At 42.9% G+C, this 21,176-nt stretch overlaps 1 protein-coding gene and 1 long non-coding RNA gene across 3 annotated transcripts in view; one reads left to right on the forward strand and one right to left on the reverse strand.

Annotated features, from left to right (window-relative positions):
- Positions 1–288: 288 nt before the first annotated feature.
- The window catches only part of LOC129552218 (uncharacterized), a 41,209-nt gene continuing 20,321 nt past the window's right edge, over positions 289–21,176 (forward strand). The window contains exons 1-2 of one of the 2 annotated variants that reach the window (XR_016036643.1): positions 289–2,994; positions 3,710–3,785. This is a non-coding gene — a long non-coding RNA (uncharacterized LOC129552218). Of the gene's footprint in view, positions 3,786–21,176 lie in introns of both variants that reach the window. The other variant, XR_016036642.1, reaches the window with a different exon arrangement.
- Positions 13,315–21,176, reverse strand: part of PEX1 (peroxisomal biogenesis factor 1) — an 85,137-nt gene continuing 77,275 nt past the window's right edge. Inside the window, exon 24 of the mRNA XM_055420423.2 lies at positions 13,315–13,877. Within this exon, the coding sequence (XP_055276398.1) occupies positions 13,793–13,877 (85 nt within the window). The 3' untranslated portion in view covers positions 13,315–13,792. The remainder of the gene's footprint in view (positions 13,878–21,176) is intronic.

Raw genomic sequence — 21,176 nt, forward strand, 5'->3', positions numbered from 1 at the left:
GAGAATGAAGAGAGGGGAGTATAAATAATTCTAGAGGTAAATCTAGTTTGACGCGAGTAAGAAATTGTTTTTGTAATTTATTTTGCACTAAATAGAGTTCCTCTCGTGCCTCTTGAGAAAGTGAATGAGGGCTATTTAAATCAGGATCTCCTTTTAAAGTATTAAATAGGTTATTCAGTTGATAATTAGCAATGCCTAAAGAAGGTCTAATCCAATTTATATCACCTATGAGCTTTTGAAAATCATTTAAGGTTGATAATTTATATTTTTGGAGGTGTTTTATTAGCTTTCTTAGGGAAGCCCCTTTTTAAATGTTTCTTATCTCCACATGTAAAGCATCCTTCATTTCCCTTTCTTAAGGCAGCAACCATTGTTTCACCTATCATTTGCATCTTTTGAGTTCCTGATCCTAGATTGCAACAAGCCTTCAAATAATAATAGTCCCTGTCTCATGAATTTGAGCTATAGCCTTTTGACATTCCTGATTTGCATTTTCATAAGCAAGTAATTTCTCTAGTTGCCTTTTGGCTTCTCCAATTATAGTACGGGAAATAGCAGTTTCTAATCTAGCTAAAAAATCAGCATACATTTCATTAGGTCCTTGCAATATTTTAGTGTAGCTACCTGTAGGCTCCCCTTGAGGAGTAATTCAATCCCAAGTTTCAAGGGCCACTGTTTTAAATTGTTCATGTAACAAAGGAGGGCACTGTATTTGAGCTTCTACAGCGTCAAATTGTCCTGTACCAGAGCACCAGCTCAAGCATTTCTATTAGCATGATCTCTGGCTATATCATGAAACCACATTATCCACTGAAGATATTCCCCTGGTTTAAGGAGAGCTTTTATTAAAGTTTGCCAATCATGGGGAATAAAATCTCCAATAGAGGATGTTATAGAATTTAGAAGTGCTTTAGGAAAAGGTGAATGTGGGCCGTACATAGTTATAGCTTTTTTAATTTGTTGAATGTGAAAAAGGTTAATACTCTCATATTGAGGTATTATGTGCCCTTGAGCGTCAGGAGTTCTAAAAACTGGAAAGGCAGAGAGACCATCGGCTTTTGAGACTTGTGATTGCAAAGCCAGAAATTCAGAGAGCCTCTGTCGTGAAGGAGGGTGAGTAGGTAGCAGATTCTTACAATTAAGAGTATGTGGTAAAAACTTATTGTTATTCAGAAAGGTGTTGGCGGTTTTAATGTCAAAAGGTGTCTTAGGGGAGTTGTTGCCAGAATCATTCGGTTCTAGCAAGGGAGAGATTTTGGGATTTGTGCCCACTGGCAGGGGAGGAGCACTGGGAGCAACCGGGGCAGGGCTTGTAGGAAAATTCTGAAATACTTTATGTTGTTCTAATTGGGCCTTTCGTAAGGTTTCATCATCTAATTAATATTCATGTGATAAGTGTTCTGCCTGTTGCCGAATATCAGGAGGGCTAGGATTACCTTGTGGAGAAGGCAATGGCAAGCCACTCCAGTACTCTTGCCTAGAAAAATCCCATGGACGGAGGAGCCTGGTGGGCTGCAGTCCATGGAGTCGCTACAAGTCAGACATGACTGAGCGACTTCACTTTTCACTTTCACACATCGGAGAAGGAAATGGCAATCCACTCCAGTGTTCTTGCCTGGAGAATCCCAGGGACGGGAGGGCCTGGTGCACTGCCGTCTGTGGGGTCACACAGAGTCGGACACGACTGAAGTGACTTAGCAGCAGCAGCAGCAGGATTACCTTGAAATGGCAAAATCACAGCTTTAATGAGAGCCCATAGGGGCCTGAAATCTTTCGAAATATTTTTTCCCTGTCTGGTGGCTCGTTCAACATTCTGTGACCCGGTGCCAAATTTCTAAATCAAAACTACCTTCATCGGGGAACCAAGGGTTACATTCAACCACTGTCTGAAGGCAAGCCTCTATTCGCTGGTGTGAAACTGAAAGTCCCTGAACTTTAAATAAATGATGAAGTAAAGTAGAAAAGTGATGGGGTTTTCCAGCCGTTTGACCCATGTCTTAGTACTTACCGGCCTCAATAGGCCCTTGGAGTAACTCCGTCTGAATCTGCCACGTGTACCAGATCCCTGTTCTGGGTGCCACTTGTTGAGGTCCTTTAATGGACTGGAACCTGGTGGTCCGGAGTTGATGATAAGAAAGTAAAAGAGAGAAAGAGGCTGATATTCCTTGGTTTATGCAGAAAACCAATAAAGCTCTTGGCACAGAGCTTGTGCTGCTTCACGTAGGCACCAGGCGCCCTCTTGAGGGGGTGAAGGCACAGTGTGCCTTCTCCAGAGGGTCTTAGAAGCCCGGGCAAGAAAGTGAGCTCAGCGGGCTTCTGCACTCCAAAGAGTTAGCTGGGGAGAGAGAGAGAAAGAAAGAAAGAAACAGGGATCCAAGCTCTGATGGAGCAAAGGTGTTTTATTCAACATAGTGTGGGTATATATACTGTCTTACAAGGTAGGTATTTTCAGCAAAGATAAAGATCAAAAGTCCAGATTTACAAATTATCATAAGGCAATCCATATCAAAGAGAGAGGGTTGTAAATAATCACTTTTACCGTATGGTTCATAAAAAGGAAGAGGGTTGTAAATAGTTATTTATCACTGTATGGAAAAGTTAACGAAGGAAATGCATGCATTCCTCAGCCCCAAAAGCAGTTTGCCAACTCCTCTTAATTCCGGAATATTCAGGAATGAATAAGGGACAGAAGATTCATGACAGATCCAAAACAGCACACAGGAAGCCTCCTGTTAAATGTTTCCTGACAAACAGCAACAACATGGGTCCTGAAGACAGCTGTTGGAGAGGCCAGGGGGCTCCCAAACTGTGGTGAAGGGAGCCTGGAAGCCCTTGGATTTCACTACCTCTTTGCCACTCTCCAGGATGCTCTTAGTTTGCCTTCTGAGCTCTTCAAGTTTGTCTGGATCCTTCCTGGAGGACAACTGGAGCCTGAGAAACTCCAGGTCTTGTGGGTGACAGCATTGGGACTTTGTGGCCCACCTCCTCTGCAAGGTAAGTGCTTCGGGGAGGCCCTGCCAGGGCCTTGCCCCTAGCCTTGCTCTGTAATTGGTTCTTTCTGGGATGCCTGAGGGGGGACCTTGTGGGTCCCATCTGAGATGACCTTGTCTTTTTTTAAAGATAAACTTTCTGGGTAACAAAGGCAGAAGGGAGGCTCAGCCTGGGTGCCCCACTGGGAAGAGCCACCTGGAAAGACCTTGAGCCAGGTGCGGGGGGTTCTGCAGGTCCCGGGCACAGACACTGCCCTGGTGGGCAGGAGAGGGTCTGGCTTCCCGAGGAGCTGCCCTGGAGAGGACGGCTCTGGGGTGGCCGCAGCCCAGCCGGAGGCTCAGCGCAGTGGGGCACTCGGTGGTGGATGACTCCTTTCTCTTTGGTTGAGCCTGTGAGCAGAGGCCACACTCGGGGCCCTGTCCCCTCCCGCCCACAGGTGCCCACGGGTGCAGGCGATGCACGCATACACACAGGCGGGGGCTGTCCCCCCCCTCCTGCCCCCTCTCCTCCCACAGCCAACACGCTGGCCTCGCCCTCAGTATTGGTGCCCTTAACTCTGAAGGGTGCAGACTGGCCTGTCTTGGGTTTATGTGTGCTATCGTTTGATGTATTCTGGCTAGTTTTTGTTTTTTACTGTATATTGAGTAATAAACTCACACAGCAGTTAAAACAAAGGCAGCCAGAAACACTAAGTCTGGTTGAATTGGGATCATTTCAGCAAGGAATAATAATGGGAACCGGTCAACCTAAAGGAAGCAGGATGGCAACTGTGAGGAGACTTGCGAAGCCTCAAGGTAAGTCCAAAGTGTAAACTGTTGTGGCAACAAGAAGTATCTGGTGGTTTTCACCAGCTGGCACAGTCTTGAGTAGGTAGGCACAACTCAAAATATTTAAAGCCATTACAGTGTCCACCACTGTAAAAGAAATCTTCTCAGAAAAAAACAACAGATCTGTTATTAGTGGAAATTGCGAAGCCAGCACTGCAAAGTTGGTGGGCAGAGCTGGTAGAGCTCTGGCCACCAAGACACCTGTGCTATGGTAAGCTGGTCACGAATGGGCTGGATTGACACCTGTCACCTGCCAGGCTCAAGAAATTTTCCATGTAACTAACAAGGTGCACTGTAAAACAACGCACGAGTGGCTTTGAGAGACCCAAGGTGTAGCTAAAGAAGTGGAGTCCTCAATCTCAGAGAACTAAGCTCACCACCTCCCAACACACCTGCTTGATTTGTATCTAAGAACTGTGGCCCCAGAGGCTGTAAATATATACACAAATGGGAGCATCTTACTGAGACAACCTAGAATTACAGTGGCTATTATGGGGAACCTCCCCGTTGCATAAGATATTTCATTTAAGAAGGGCAATTGAAAGCAATGGTTCCCAAACAGAATGTGATACTTGTTGACTTTAAAAAATATTTTTAAACTGAGGTATAATTGACACATTACTTTCAGGTGTACAACATCAATGATTCAGTATTTGTATACATCACAAAGTGATCACCACAATAAGGAGAGTTAACATGTTACCATACATAGTTACAGACTTTTCTTGTGACGAAACGTTTTAAGATTTAACAACTTGTCAGATGTACAATGCAGTGTTATTAATTATAGTCACCGTGCTACGTGTACATCATATACCCATGACTTACAGCTGGAAGTTTGTACCTTTTGACTTTACCCATCTCGCCCCCTCTCCACGCCCTGTCTCCACCTCTTGCAATTACCAGTTCATTCTCTGTATATGAGGTCATGTTTTAATTATTATATTTTAGATTCTCCACATAAGTGAAACTGTATGCTTTGATTTCTCTTATTTCACTTAGCATAATGCCCTCAAGTTCCATCTATCTTGCTGCATATTACAAGATTTAAATCTTTTTAGTGATTTAAATCTTTTTATAAGGCTGGTTGATACTGTGTACACATACTGCCATTTCTTTATCCATCACCCATCAGTGGACACTTAGGTTGTTTCCATAACTCGGCTCTTGTAAATAATGCTGCATCAACATGGGGGTGCTTGTTGTAAGGTCGCGGAAACGGGCGTCTCAAGCTTTAAGGAAATAACCCAGACACCAAGGGAAAGTAACAGGCTTTATTGGCAGTGCGCTCCCGGGCAGAACCCACTGACCGCAACAATGGCTACGAGGAGTTCTGCCCCGAACAAAGGTAGGGTGCGATTTTTATGCCTTCGGGGCAGGAAGTGGTATCATATAACCTGGACAGGCCTAAGATAAGGTAAAGCTCGGGAATGCGAGATTGTGAGTGGTCAGCTAGACCGGCTTGGTCACTCTGGAAGTCAGGAAGGGGGGTAGATCTCGGCAGAGGGTTATTACGTCAGAGATTCCTCAGCGGTTTGGTGGGACTTTTTCCCTCCGGTGGGGGATGGAGAAGGGAAGAAGGAGTCAAGATAGCCACCGGGAAGGGGAAGCCAAGAAGGCCACCAGGGTCCGACCTTACACTTGTATATTTTTGAGTTAGTGTTTCTTGTTTTCTCTGGACAAAGACCCAGAAACGGGAATGCTGGATCATATGGAAGTTCTATTTCTAATTTTTTCAGAAACCTTTATACTGTTTCCTGTAGTGAAATCCATTTGCATTTTCATCCACACTGCACAAGGGTTCCATTTTCTCCACATCCTTATACTTTCTTTCTTGTACTTTTGATAATAGCCATTCTAACAGATGTGAGTGCTTATCTGATTGTGTATTTGATTTGCATTGCCCTAATCTGTGATGTTGAACATCCTTCCATGTACCTGTTGGCCATCTGTATGTCTTCTTTGAAAAAAATGTCCAGATCCTCTGCTCATTTTCTAGATTATTTATTTTTGCTGTTGATTTGAATGAGTTCTTAGTATATTTTGGATATTAATCCCTTATCAGAAATACTATTTGCAAATATTTTCTGACACTGGTAGTTTACCTTTTCATTTTGTTGATGTAGTTCAACGTGTTTATTTTTGCTTTTGTTGCTTTTGCTTATGGTTTTAATTCCAAAAAGTTTTCACCGAGACCTGTGTCAAGGAGATCACCCACTATTTCTTCGAGGAGTTTTATGATTTCAGGTCTTACATTTCAGTCTGTAATGCACTTTGAGTTGAATTTTGTGTGTGTTATAAGAAAATGGTTCCAGTGCCATTTGTTTGTGTGTGGCTGTCCAGTTTTCCCAGTACCGTTCATTGAAGATACTGTCCTTTCACTATTGATTGTTATTGGCTTGGTCGTAAATTGACCATAAATATGTGGGTTTGTTTCTGGGCTCTCTGTTAGGTTCCATTGATCTATGTGTCTGTTTTTATGGCAGTACCATTACTGTTTTGATTACTATATTATAGTTTTAAATCAGAGAGTATGATGCCTCCAGATAAGTTTAAGATCCTTTGGTTCTTTGAAGTCTTTTGTGGTTTCATACAAGTTATAGGATTGCTTGTTCTACTTCTGTGAAAAACGCCATTGAACTTTTGATCGGGGTTGCATTGAATGTGTAGATTGCTTTGGTTATAGTCTTCATGGACTCTATCAGATCTACTTCCTTGAATCTATTTGTCACTTCCACTGTATAATCATAAGGGATTTCATTTAGGTCATATCTGAATGACCTAATGGTTTTCCCTACTTGCTTCAATTTAGGTCTGAATTTTGCAATAAGGAACTCATGGTCTGAGCCACATATAGTTCCTGAGTCTTCTTTTGGCTGACTGCATAGAGCTTCTCCTTCTTCAGCTGCAAAGAACATGATCAATCTGATTTCAGTATTAACCATCTGGTGATATCCATGTGTAGAGTTGTCTCTTGTTGTTGATGGAAGATGGTGTTTCTTATGACCAGTGCATTTTCTTGACAAACTGTTAACCTTTGCTGCCGGGGTCCAGCCCCGGCAGAGTCCAGGGGTACCCTCCGGATGAGTGGTGTCGGCCAGAAAAGGAAGAAAACAAAGCGAGTCGAGTCTTGGTTGAGTGCAGAATCAAGACTACTTCATTTTCTTACATCAGTGTTTATATACGCTAAAACCAATAATTCTAAAGAGGGAGGAGGGATTGTCTTGATAGGACTGCGCCAGGAATGCAGTCATAAACCATCTTCCAGAATAGTCAATACCTTCATGGATAATTCCTAAATCGAATGGGCCCTTAAGACAGCAAGGCCACAAGGCATGAAGAATGGCTTTTTTTGTGCAGCAGTTAGTCAACTGCAAGGTCTTAGCAAGCCTTATCTTGGGAGCCTCAGTCCTTGGCAGATTTTATGGCTCCATAGGTAACACGGTATCTGGGTTTGGGCTCCACCCCCAAACAATTTTCCACACTGATTCTATATGCTTACTTATTCTGTTATCTACCTTCATCTCTATGTTGACTTCTAGTGTACTCCCAGGCACACCATGGACAGGGGGCAGGGAGACACAGCAGCAAGCACTGGTGTGTGACCCTGAGGGCCAAGGGTCTCAGGAGCTCGCTCCAGATCTCACCCTAAGGTGCCCTTCTAAACTCGTGAAGGGCTCTGTATTTACTTTTGCTTGTGGAGTGTTTAGGCCTGTTGTTAGCAGACTTAGTTTTATGCCAGGGGCACTTTGTGCATTTGTGAGCATTCCAAATTCTAAATTGACATTTATAACCCCAACAGGGCCAGAAGGGGTAGGATGTTCTGTGTAAAGATACTTTCCTCATCCCTGGCCTGTTTATAGGGACCCATGCACCCTAAGGGACTGTATTGCTGCCATGCAAAGGTTTCAAGGGGGATTTTTGAGCAGGAGTCAGAAGAATTCTTAGAAAGCACAGAGGACTACCAAGCATCAGAAAAAGAAAAGACGGAGGCCCGGGAGTAGATGATGAGGGCTGTCCTGAGAAATCCCCGGAGGTCTGGACGGCCTTATGTGCCAGCTCATCGAACCAAGACCTTGTCATGGGCGGGGTCTCTCTTGCCGGCTCCCAACACTTTGCCATTCTTCATTCTGTACTCCAAGGCCAAACTTGCCTGTTACTCCAGGTATCTCTTGACTTCCTACTTTTGCATTCCAATCCCCTATAATGAAAAGGACATCTTTTTTGGTGTTAGTTCTAGAAGGTCTTGCAGGTCTTCATAGAACTGTTCAACTTCAGCTTCTTTGGCTTTAGTGGTTGGGGCACAGACTTGGATTACTGTAATGTTGAATGGTTTGCCTTGGAAACGAACTGAGATCATTCTGCCGTTTTTGAGATTACACCCATGTAGTGCATTTCGGACTCTCCTTGTTGATTATGATGGCTACTCCATTTCTTCTAAGGGATTCTTGCCCACGGTAGTAGATATAATGGTCATTTGAGTTAAATTCAGCCATTCCAGTCCATTTTAGTTCACTGATTCCTAAAATGTCATTGTTTGGTCTTGGCATCTTCAGTTTGACCTCTTCCAATTTGCCTTGATTCATGGAACTAAGATTCCAGATTCCTGTGCAATACTGGTTTTTAGAGCATCGGACTTGACTGTCACCATCCCACATCCACAAGCGGGAGTTGTTTCTGCTTTGTCAGCCTCTTCATTCCTTCTGGAGCTGTTTCTCTGCTCTTCCCCAGTAGCATATTGGCCTATTGGCCACCTACCAACCCGGGGGGGTTCGTCTTTCAGTGTCCTATCTTTTTTATTCAGTTATATATATATACACATATCCATTATTTTGCAGATTATTTTCCCATATAGGTTATTACACAATATTGAGTCAAGTTTTCTGTGCTATGGTATCTGCTATACCGTAGATCCTTGTTTATTATATATTTTATATCAGTTCAGTTCAGTTCAGTTCAGTCGCTCAGTCGTGTCCAACTCTCCACGACCCCATGAATCACAGCACGCCAGGCGTATATATATTAATCCTAAATTCCTGATTTATTCCTCCCCCCCCCGTTTCCCTCTTGATAACCATAAGTTTTTTTGTTTTCAAAGTCTGTGAATCTCTTTTCATAAATAAGTTCATTTGCATCATTTTTTTAGATTCCATATATAAGTGATATCATATGGTATTTATCTTTGACTAATTTTGCTTTCTATGGTAATGTCTAGGCTCATCAATTCAGTTCAGTTGCTCAGTCGTGTCCAACTCTAAGCGACCCCATGGACTGCAGCACGCCAGGCCTCCCTGTCCATTACTGACTCCTAGAGTTCACTCAAACTCATGTCCATCGTGTCAGTGATGCCATCCAACCATCTCATCCTCTGTCGTCCCCTTCTCCTGCCTTCAATCTTTCCCAGCATCAGGGTCTTTTCCAGTGAGTCAGTTCTTCGCATGAGGTGGCCACAATATTGGAGTTTAGCTCTAGCATCAGTCCTTCCAATGAACACCCAGGACTGATCTCCTTTAGGATGGACTGGTTGGATCTCCTTGCGGTCCAAGAGACTCTCAAGAGTCTTCTCCAACACCACAGTTCAAAAGCATCAATTCTTCGGCAATCAGCTTTCTTCACAGTCCAACTCTCACATCCATACATAACCACTAGAAAAACCTAGCCTTGACTAGACGGACCTTTGTTGGCAAAGAAATGTCTCTACTTTTTAATATGCTATCTAGGTTGGTCATAACTCTTCTTCCAACAAGTTGCTAGAAATGCCATTGTTTCATTCTTTTTTATAGCTGAGTGATATTCCACTGTATGTATATGTCAAGTCGTCTTTATCCATTGCTCTGTTGATAGATATTTAGGTTGCTTCCTTGTCTTGGCTGTTGTAAATAGTGCTGCAATGAACATTGAGGGGCATGTTTCTTTTCGAAGTATGGTTTTCTCCCAGATATAGCCCAGGCATGGGATTGCTAGATCATATGATAGTTCTATTTTTAGTTTTTAAACGAACTTCCATACTGTTCTCTTTAGTGGCTGTACCAATTTATTCCCACGAACAGCATAAAAGGGTTCTCTTTTCATTTTATTTTTGCATATGCTGTTAGAGAATGTTCTCATTTCATTCTATTACACATAGCTGTCCCATTTTCCAAAACCACTTATTGAAGACACTTTTTTATCTGTTGTATATTCTTGCCTCCTTTGTCATAGAGCAGGTGACCATAAGTGTGTGGGTTTATCTCTGGGCTTCCTATTCTGTTCCACTGATCTATATTTTTGTTTTTGTGCCAAATTCTGGCACAAAAACAGGAGTTTGATCCCACAGTTTACAGGATGACATTATTTGCTGAGTTCACAGCCATGTGAGATCTCTTATGAAAAAGTTAGGTGTTGATTGGAAAAGAGTTGAATCCTGGTAATTGGGATGTAGACACATGGAAGAAACTGGAGTCCCTTTTATCCCTAGCCTTTTGAAATCTTGCTTGATAGTGACCCAGCCGGTGTCCCTTGCTTGAATACCCAAATCACCTCCATCTGTGTGGGATCAGCCTTGTAAAAGGAAGCTCCTTCTATTGTCCCGTCCCTACATGCCCCAGGGAGACAGTAATAAGTCAGTGTAGAAGGAGAAGGCTTAGACAAGAACTATGTATTTTTTTCATGCAAAATCTAAAGAATATATTTGGAGGTAGAGACCTTGGGTGCTAGGCTAAGAAGCACTCATGGCTCACTGTTTGCGACCCTATGGACTACAGCCTGCCAGGCCCCTCTGTCCATGGGATTCTCCAGGCAAGAATACTGGAGTGGGTAGCCATGTGCTCCTCCACGGGATCTTCCAGACCCAGGGATCAAACCCTAGTCTCTTAGGTCTTCTGCATTTGCAGGCAGATGCTTTACTGCTAGAGCACTGGAAAGACAGGTTCAGTCAGTCAGTTAGTTCAGTCGTGTCTGACTCTTTGCGACCCCATGGACTGCAGCACACCAGGCCTCCCGGTCCATCACCAACTCCATGAGTTTACTCAAACTCATGTCCATTGAGTCGTGATGGTGATGCCATCCAACCATCTCATCCTCTGTCATCCCCTTCTTCTCCTGTCTTCCATCTTTCCCAGCATTAGGGCTTTCCCAGTGAGGCAGTTCTTCACATTAGGTGGCCAAAGTATTGGAGTTTCAGCTTCAGCATCAGTCCTTCCAATGAACACCCAGGACTGATCTCCTTTAGGATGGGCTGGTTGGATCTCCTTGCAGTCCAAGGGACTCTCAAGAGTCTTCTCCAACACCACAGTTCAAAAGCATCAATTCTTCGGCACTCAGCTTTCTTCACAGTCCAACTCTCACATCCATACATGACTACTGGTAAAACTATAGCTTTGACTAGACAGACCTTTGTTGACAAAGTAATATCTCTGTTTTTTAATATGCTGCCTAGGTTGGTCATACGGAGAAGGCAATGGCAAGCCACTCCAGTACTCTTGCCTAGAAAATCCCATGGATGGAGGAGCCTGGTAGGCTGCAGTCTGTGGGGTCGCTAAGGGTCAGACACGACTGAGCGACTTCACTTTCACTTTTCACTTTCACACATTGGAGAAGGAAATGGCAACCCACTCCAGTGTTCTTGCCTGGAGAATCCCAGGGACGGGGGACCCTGGTGGGCTTCTGTCTATGGGGTCACACAGAGTCGGACACGACTGAAGTGACACAGCAGCAGCAGCAGGTTGGTCATAATTTTTCTCCCAAGGAGCAAGCATCTTTTAATTTCATGACTGCAGTCACCATATGCCGTGATTTTGGAGCCCAGAAAAATAAAGTCAGTCACTGCTTCCATTGTTTCCCCATCTATTTGCCATGAAGTGATGGGTCCAGATGCCATGATCTTCGTTTTCTGAATGTTGAACTTGAAGCCAACTTTTTCACTCTCCTTTTTCACTTTCATCAGGAGGCTCTTTAGTTCTTTGCTTTCTGCCGTAAGGGTGGTGTCATCTGCATATCTGAGGTTACTGGTATTTCTCCGAGCAATCTTGATTCCAGCTTGTGTTTCATACAGTCTAGCATTTCTTTCACGAACTCACCACACACTCTCACCCTATTACACTATGCCTTACAGCATATCCTCCTGATCACAAAACTCATTTTATAGTGAATTCCCTAGACTGAACATAAATTCCCCTCACCCGGAAACAGCTGGGCTTCTGGGGAGATAACCGTGAAGTTGGAGTTCCTTTCTGCAAAATGCAGTACACAGTATATATACTGTGAACCAGTGCCCATGGCCTTAATAGAAGGCGCTAAGGAGCTGAGAACCAAAGTGCAAGGGAGAATGACATGTCTCAGTTAATTCCTAGTGACTCACATCTTTGCTTGCCTTTCTTGTGATTCTGGGCTTTGTGAATTTAGAGGTAAGCAAAGGAGGCATGCTTCTGGGAGGGGAACACGGTGATGATTCCAGTGGTTTGAAAGGGGAGGATTTACAATGTTGGCTGAGTGAATAGGAAGCTGATGCTATACAATGGGTGGTGGGAGAACGGCTGGAACCTTGTGATACTGAGTGTGCATAGTTAATTTAATGGAAGACACCTGCAATCTTAGGTCACCAAAGGCAAAAATGGAAATGACAGCTTAGACCACCCTACTTAGTAAAGGCCTCTAATCCACTAAATGTTAGCCCCTCAGTCGTGTCCTCTTTGTGATGCTATGGACTGTACCTCACCAGGCTTCTCTGTCCATGGAATTCTCCGGGCAAGAATACTGGAGTGCGGTGCCATTGCCTTCTCCAGGGTTTTTTTCCCAAGTCAGGGATCGAACCCAGGTCTCCCACATTGCAGGCAGATTCTTTACCAGCTGAGTCACCAGGGAAGCTTCTAATCCACTAACGTGAAGGCTGAAGTTAGAGGAACATGGAATAAATAACGGAAGAGAGAAATAAAACCCATCAGTCATGACCAAATGATTAGTTGCAAAAAGGGCAGTGGTTAGAGCTGATACGTTTCTATTTGCTCTCTTATGTATTTATTTGCATATTCCACTGACCTTTCTCCTCTCCCCTTACCACATTATGATATACAGCTTGTGTTGATGGTAGTGACATTACAATTTAGTTCATAGATCAGAGCACGGCAGGATAGATTTGTCATGGAGCTGGCAGGGAGGACTGCACATCATTCAAGCTCCTGGCCTCGCAGCTGGATGTAGTATGTTGCTGCTGCCCCTGCTGCTAAGTTGCCTCAGTTGTGTCCGACTCTGCAACCCCACAGACGGCAGCTCACCAGGTTCTCCTGTCACTGGGATTCTCCAGTCAAGAATACTGGAGTGGGTTGCCATTTCCTTCTCCAATGCATGCAAGTGAAAGGTGAAAGTGATGTCGCTCAGTCATATCCGACTTGTAGCGACCCCATGGACTGCAGCCTACCAGGCTCCTCTGTCCATGGGATTTTCCAGGCAAGAGTACTGGAGTGGGGTGCCATTGCATTCTCCCGGATGTAGTATGTTAGGGGACATCATTTCACTTCTGATTGAAGGAACATCTCTATTTATTTAAATTGTGTGCAGATTCTACACTTTCAGATAAAAAGAACAGATCATTGGGATCAGTAGATAACTGAATTTTTTATTTCCAAAATAAGGTGCTAAGCATAAAACTTATCAAATGAAAGAAAGATGTTGAATATGCAACTGTGAATTCTAAGAAATGTATTTAATTACATTCTCTTTTCTTCTAAGGAGAAAAAAATCAGTTATTCCATGTGGCCAAAATTATTTCAGTAAGAATTTACATATATAGGAAATAAAATACAGAATCTGTTATAAATATCTCAATTTATTTTAACGTATTACTGTCAAGTAATCCTGATCATTAGATAACAGGTTACCAATCTTTGTTTTTATAGATTAACAAGTTAAATTAAAAAGAAATGTACAGACATCATTTTCAGTGTTACAACACAGGGACAAACGCCACAGACACACACAAACAAAATCAGAAGCATATTTCATGCCAGGGTTACTTTCTGTCCAGCTCGAAATACTGTTCCACTTTGATTTTTTCTCTTCTTTGGATTTTGAAAGCTTTCATACCTTAAAAAAAATAAAATGAGATAACATTTAATACTTATAAATGCTGAACTTACAAACATAAGACAATGGATTGCTGCAAACGAGTTTTTAAGAAACAAAAGACAGTCCCTATAAAAGTTCCTAGAAGAGTTTTTAAAAGTTGAACGCTCCACAGAAAAAGAACAGAGGATGAAAAGGCAAATTAGAAAAGAGAAAATACAAGTGACAGTGATCAACCACTATATTTTAATCAGAGAAATCTAAAATTTTAAGATGCTTACGACTTTTCTTGAAATTGGCCAAGTTTAGAGAGAGACTAAAATACTTACCATTAGGGTATGGTGAAGCTGGTACTATACTATATTGCTATTGCTACACACATTTCTAAAAGACAATTTGGAAGCAGATTTCAAAAGCATTTTTAAAAAATGTGAGTAAACTGATGATAACTCTACTTCTATTCCAGTGAAATAATTAAGGATGTGTGCAAACATAGGTAAGAGAATGTTTATCACACTGCTCTCAGTGAAAACCTGGATGCAACTTATATGTCCAAAAATTGGATGTTACGCCATAGCTGTACTATATAAAATGACAAAATAGTAAACGTATTTAAAATGTGAAAGAATGTTAAAGATGTGTGAATGGACAGGGGACTGCTATACAGCAATATGTGCAGAGTATCTTATTTTAGTAACAGAAAACATAAGCATACAAATAAGATTTGGGAGGTAGTGAGGTTTAGGGAAACTGCTGGTGTTTTTCTTTTTCCCTTTGTTTTCTGATTTTTCTACAATAAGCACATATTTTGTTGAAGGGGAGCAGAACATGGCCCCCCTAGTGAACCACTTTGGCACGTGGGTTATTTTGAGCTGAAGGAAATCAAGACCCAGCAGACCCGGGAAAGCCTTTTACCTCTCCCTTAACTGCCTTAAAGAACTGAGACTGGGGCCTGCACCAGACAAAGCCTCTACCAGACATAACTTTTTTTAATCTGTGGCAGGGTAAACATCTGATCCTCTCATCTCCTTGTGAACTGCCCTGTTCACCTCTGAAGCGTCAGGCCCCATCCCTTCCCTCAGTTCAGGACACTACAGAGGCCTCAGCTCATTGACCGCCAATGAGTCCTGTTTTTATGGGGTTCCTGTATCTATAGAATTAGTTTATCACCTGTTAACATCTTATGTCAGTCAATTATAGACAAGCCAAAGAACTGAGAAGCGAAAGTTTTTGCTACCCCTGCAGTTTGGTGCATGTGGAGGGCTCCCGTCGCTGCAGGTGGGAGATCCTGGGACCTCTGACAAGAGCCAGTCAAAGGTCAGAATCCTTACCATGTCAGTCTCCTGGGTCTCTGCCTGCAGGTTCAGTGGAAGTGAGAGTGGGGAGAGTCCTTTTCTAAATTCAGAAGCAGGAGAAAAATTTTTGTGTGAACTAGTGCCTTAGCTACAGTGACTCTGGAAAAGATATCTTCTGAGTACTCTTGTTTTCCGTTGATCCAGTTCTCCCCAAGCACGGCTATTGTTTGCTTCTGTCTCTAGCTTTTGTGTCACTTCTCACAAGGAGGAAAACCAAAGAGTAGAAATGCAGTGTGTGCTGTGTGCTTAGTTGCGTCCAACTCTTTGCAACCCCATGGACTTTAGCCTGCTAGGCTCCTCTGTCCATGGGGAGTCTCCAGGCAAGAATACTGGAGTGGGTTGCCATGCTCTCTTCCAGGGGATCTTCTCAACCCAGGAATCGAGCCAGGGTCTCCTGTACTGCAGGCAGATTCTTTACCAGCTGAGCTACCACGGATAGGTTCTAATTTACGCCCATTGTTTGAGCCCACTGGCCTCACAGACTGGTGACTTCATGGTTCTAGTAGATCTGCATTTGTTTAGACACACTCTGCAGTGGGTCCCCTATATTTAAACAGGGGAGGTTTCCTCTTGTTCTATGTCTTGAGAGCTTGGCTTTGTGACTGGTATGGGTTTGTGACTCTCTGTGGCTTAACCAGAGAGAAGCCAGTCAGAAGATTAAGTATCAGCTTGAATCTGATGGGCATCAAAAAAACTCAGGATCTGAGACAAGAAGTGATAAGCAGCGATCTTTTTGTCCAGCTGTGCCAGCTCTTAGGGAGTTTGCTTTAAGGTGCCCCAGCCCACAGGGGCCTTTGTTGGCGCAAGCTTCACTGTATTCTTGGTGCAGGGAAGTCCCACTGCAGGAGCTCCTGTGAGTGCAGCGATGGGCAGCTCTGCAACTGGCAGCATCATGCACTCTGGTGGGAGACGGGAGACTCCATCTTCACTGCCCCATTCTCACTGACCGTGACCATGAGCTCTTTGCTTTCTTTGGCTAGTTCTGTGAGTAAACTGTGGATCTTGTGAAAGCTACATCTTTTGCACTCTTTTGGGACACTTCCTGTGGTCATTCATGGATAAGCCATAAAAAGGGTTGCAGGTTACAGTCACCATTAAGACCCTATCTGTCAGTGGCCAGATGGATCCTTTAAACTGAGAAAACTTGTTTTCGAAAAACACACGAAAGCGCTCTCATGCTAAACAAGTATCTTGTGCTGCCTATGGAGAGACAACAGTACAGAGAAGACGCAGAGGAGCACAGCCGCCGGCCATGGGGGTGTATGTGTCTACAGGCCTTTCTCTTTCTGACCTGTTTCACCTAGTATGGTAATCTCCAGGTGCATCCATGTTGCTGCAGATGCAATTATTTCACTTTTTTTGGCTAAGTAATATTCCTGGGTGTGTTTATGTGTGTGTGTATATATATATATATATACACACACACACGGCAACTTCTTTATCCATTCGTCTGTCAATGGATATTGAGGTTGTTTCCATGTCTGAGCTCAGAGAAGCAAAGAGCAAAGGAGAAAAGGAAAGATATACCCATTTGAATGCAGATTTCCAAAGAATAGTAAGGAGAGATAAGAAAGCCTTCCTCAGCGATCAATGCAAAGAAATAGAGCAAAACAATAGAATGGGAAAGACTAGAGATCTCTTCAAGAAAATTAGAGATTCCAAGCAAACATTTCATGAAAAGATGGGACAATAAGCACAGAAGTGGTATAGACCTAACAGAAGCAGGAGATATTAAGAAGAGGTGGCAAGAATACACAGAACAACTGTACAAAAAAGATTTTCAGACCCAGATAATCACGATGGTATGATCACTCACCTAGAGCCAGACATTCTGGAATGTGAAGTCAAGTGGGCTTTAGGAAGCATCACTATGAACAAAGCTAGTGGAGGTGATGGAATTCCAGTTGAGCTATTTCAAATTCTTAAAGAGGATGCTGTGAAAGTGCTGCACTCAATATGCCAGCAAATTTGGAAAACTCAGCAGTGGCCACAGGACTGGAAAAGGTCAATTTTCATTCCAATCCAAAAGAAAGGCAATGCCAAAGAATGTTCAAACTACCGCACAACTGCATCATCTCACACGCTAGTAAAGTCATGCTCAAAATTCTCCAAGCCTAGCTTCAATAGTAGGTGAACTGTGAACTTCTAGATATTCAAGCTTGATTTAGAAAAGGCAGAGTAACCAGAGATCAAATTGCCAACATCTGTTGGATCATCAAAAAATCGAGAGTTCCAGAAAAACATCTATTTCTGCTTTATTGACTATACCAAAGCCTTTGACTGTGTGGATCACAACAAACTGGAAAATTCTTCTAGAGATGGGAATCCCAGACCACCTGACCTACCTCTTGAGATATCTGTATGCAGGTCAGGAAGCAACAGTTAGAACTGGACATGGAACAACAGACTGGTTCCAAATCAAGAAAGGAGTACATCATGGCTGTATATTGTCACCCTGCTTGTTTAACTTATATGCAGAGTACATCATGAGAAACACTGGGCTGGAGGAAGCACAAGCTGGAATCAAGACTGCCAGGAGAAATCAATAACTTCAGATATGCAGATGACACCACCCTTACGCAGAAAGTGAAGAACTAAAGAGCCTCTTGATGAAAGTGAAAGAGGAGAGTGAAAAAGTTGGCTTAAACTCAACATTCAGAAAACTAAGATCATGGCATCTGGTCCCATCACTTCATGGCACATAGATGGGGAAACAGTGGAGATAGTGACAGACTTTATTTTTTTGGGCTCCAAAATCACTGCAGATGCTGATTGCAGCCATGAAATTAAAAGATGCTTACTCCTTGGAAGAAAAGTTATGACCAACCTAGACAGGTTATTTAAAAGCAGAGACATTACTTTGCCAACAAAGGTCCGTCTAGTCAAAGCTATGGTTTTCCCAGTAGTCATGTATGGATGTGAGTTGAACCATAAAGTTGAGCACTGAAGAATTGATGCTTTTGAACTGTGGTGTTGGAGAAGACTCCTCAGAGTCCCTTGGACTGCAAGGAGATTCAACCAGTCCATCCTAAAGGAAATCAGTCCTGAATATTCATTGGAAGAACTGATGCTGAAGCTGAAACTCCAATACTTTGGCCAGCTAATGTGAAAAACTGACTGATTTGAAAAGACTGTGATGCTGGGGAAGACTGAAGGCGGGAGGAGAAGGGGATGGCAGAGGATGAGATGGCTGGATGGCATCACCGACTCAATGGACATGAGTTTTGAGTAAACTCTGGGAGTTGGTGATGGACAGGGAGGCCTGGTGTGCTGCAGTCCATGGGGTCGCAGAGAGTCAGACATGACTGAGCAATGAACTGATGTCTCAGCTATAATAAATATGCTGTTGTGAAAACAGGGGTCTGTGTCTTTTCAAATTATAGTTTTGTCTGGCTATATGCCCAAGAAAGGGATTTCTGGATCTTTTGGCAACTGTATTTTCAGTTTTTTGAGGAACCTCCATACTGTTTTCCATAGTGGCTGTATCAATTTACATTCCCAGCAACAGTGTAAGAGGGTTCCCTTTTCACTATACCCCTTCCAACGTTCTTTATCCATGGAATTTTTAACGATGGCCATGCTGACTGGTGTGAGGGGGTACCCCACTCTAGTTGTGATTTGCATTTCTCTAATAATTAGTGACACTGAACATCTTTTAGTGTGCCAACTGGCCATATGTATGTTGTCTTAGGAGAAATGTATTGTGAAGTCTGCTGCCCATTTTTCAATCAGGTTGATCTTTTTTGTTTACCTGTATGAGCTATTTGTATATTTTGGATATTAACCCTGTCAGTCGCCTCACTTGCAAGTACTTTCTCCTAGTCTGTAGGTTGTGTTTCAGTTTGTTCATGGCGTCTTTAGGATTTTCTGTGTATATAGTACCACGTCATCAGCAAACAGTTTAATTTCTTCTCTTCCAATCTGGATTCCTTTCACCAGTCATATTTACTGTCATCCGGATGTGGTGTATAACACTGATTTTCATAAGCTGAATAATCCTTGTGACCCTGAGATGAATCCAAACTGGTCGTGGTGTGTGACTTTTTGTACATGTTGTTGGATTCACTTTGCTAATGTGTCGTTGAGAAGTTTTGTGTCTCTATTCATCTGGAGCGGCTGTGAAGAGATTTTCCATGACCAAGGTAAGAGAAACCGAAATAAGACAGTAGGTATTGCTAGGGGGCACCAGAGGGCAGACAAACTGAAATCATAATCACAGGAAACTAGCTGATCTAATCACATGGACCACAGCCGAATGTGGTCCCCTGGAGAAGGGAATGGCAAACCACTTCAGTATACTTGCCTTGAGAACCCCGTGAACAGTAACAAAGGGCAAAATGATAGGATACTGAATGAGGAATTCCCCAGGTCGGTAGGTGCCCAGTATGCTACTGGAGCTCAGTGGAGAAATAACTATAGAAGGAATAAAGGGATGGAGCAAAAGCAAAACCAATACCCAGTTGTGGATGTGACCAATGATAGAAACAAGGTCTGGTGCTGTAAAGAGCAATATTGCATAGGAACCTGGAATGTTAGGTCCATGAATCAAGGCAAATTGGAAGTGGTCAAACAGGAGATGGCAAGAGTGAATGTCGACAGTCTAGGAATCAGTGAACTAAAATGGACTGGAATGGGTGAATTTAACTCGGATGACCATTATATCTACTACTGTGGGCAGGAATCCCTTAGAAGAAATGGAGCAGCCATCATGGTCAACAAAAGAGTCCGAAATGCAGTACTTGGATGCAATCTTAAAAATGACAGGATGATTTCTGTTCGTTTCCAAGGCAAACCATTCAATATTACAGTAATCCAGGCCTATGCCCCAACCAGTAATGCTGAAGAAGCCGAAGTTAATCGGTTCTATGAAGACCTACAAGACCTTTTAGAACACCCAAAAAAGATGTCCTTTTCATTCTAGGGGACTGGAATGCAAAAGTAGGAAGTCAAGAAATACCTGGAGTAACTGGCAAATTTGGCCTTGGAGCACGGAATGAAGCAGGGCAAAGGCTAATAGAGTTTTGTCAAGAGAATGCACTGGTCATAGCAAACACCCTCTTCCAACAACACAAGAGAAGACTCTACACATGGACATCACCAGATGGTCAACACCGAAATCAGATTGATTATATTCTTTGCAACCAAAGATGGAGAAGCTGTATACAGTTAGCGAAAACAAGACCAGGAGCTGACTGTGGCTCAGATCATGAACTCCTTATTGCGAAGTTCAGACTTAAATTGAAGAAAGTAGGGAAAACCACTAGACCATTCAGATATGACCTCAATCAAATCCCTTATGATTATGCAGTGGAAGTGAGAAATAGATTTAAGGGACTAGATCTGATTGATAGAGTGCCTGATGAACTCTGGACGGAGGTTCCTGACATTGTACAGGAGACAGGGACCAAGACCATCCCCATGGAAAAGAAATGCAAAAGAGCGAAATGGCTGTCTGAGGAGGCCTTACAAATAGCTGTAAAAAGAAGAGAGGCGAAAAGCAAAGGAGAAAAGGAAAGATATAAGCATCTGAATGCAGAGTTCCAAAGAATAGCAAGGAGAGATAAGAAAGCCTTCCTCAGTGATCAATGCAAAGAAATAGAGGAAAACAACAGAATAGGAAAACAAGAGACCTCTTCAAGAAAATTAGAGATTCCAAGGGAACTTTTCATGCAAAGATGGGCTCGATAAAGGACAGAAATGGTATGGACCTAACAGAAGCAGAAGATATTAAGAAGAGGTGGCAGGAATACACAGAAGAACTGTACAAAAAAGATCTTCACGACCAAGATAGTCACGATAATGTGATCACTGACCTAGAGCCAGACATCTTGGAATGTGAAGTCAAGTGGGCCTTAGAAAGCATCACTACGAACAAAGCTAGTGGTGGTGATGGAATTCCAGTTGAGCTATTTCAAGTCTTGAAAGATGATGCTGTGAAAGTGCTGCACTCAATATGCCAGCAGAT

The sequence above is a fragment of the Moschus berezovskii genome, chromosome 3 (assembly GCF_049115385.1).
Source record: "Moschus berezovskii isolate FMDL1 chromosome 3, NW_MosBer_1.0, whole genome shotgun sequence".
In the NCBI taxonomy this organism is placed as follows: domain Eukaryota; kingdom Metazoa; phylum Chordata; class Mammalia; order Artiodactyla; family Moschidae; genus Moschus; species Moschus berezovskii.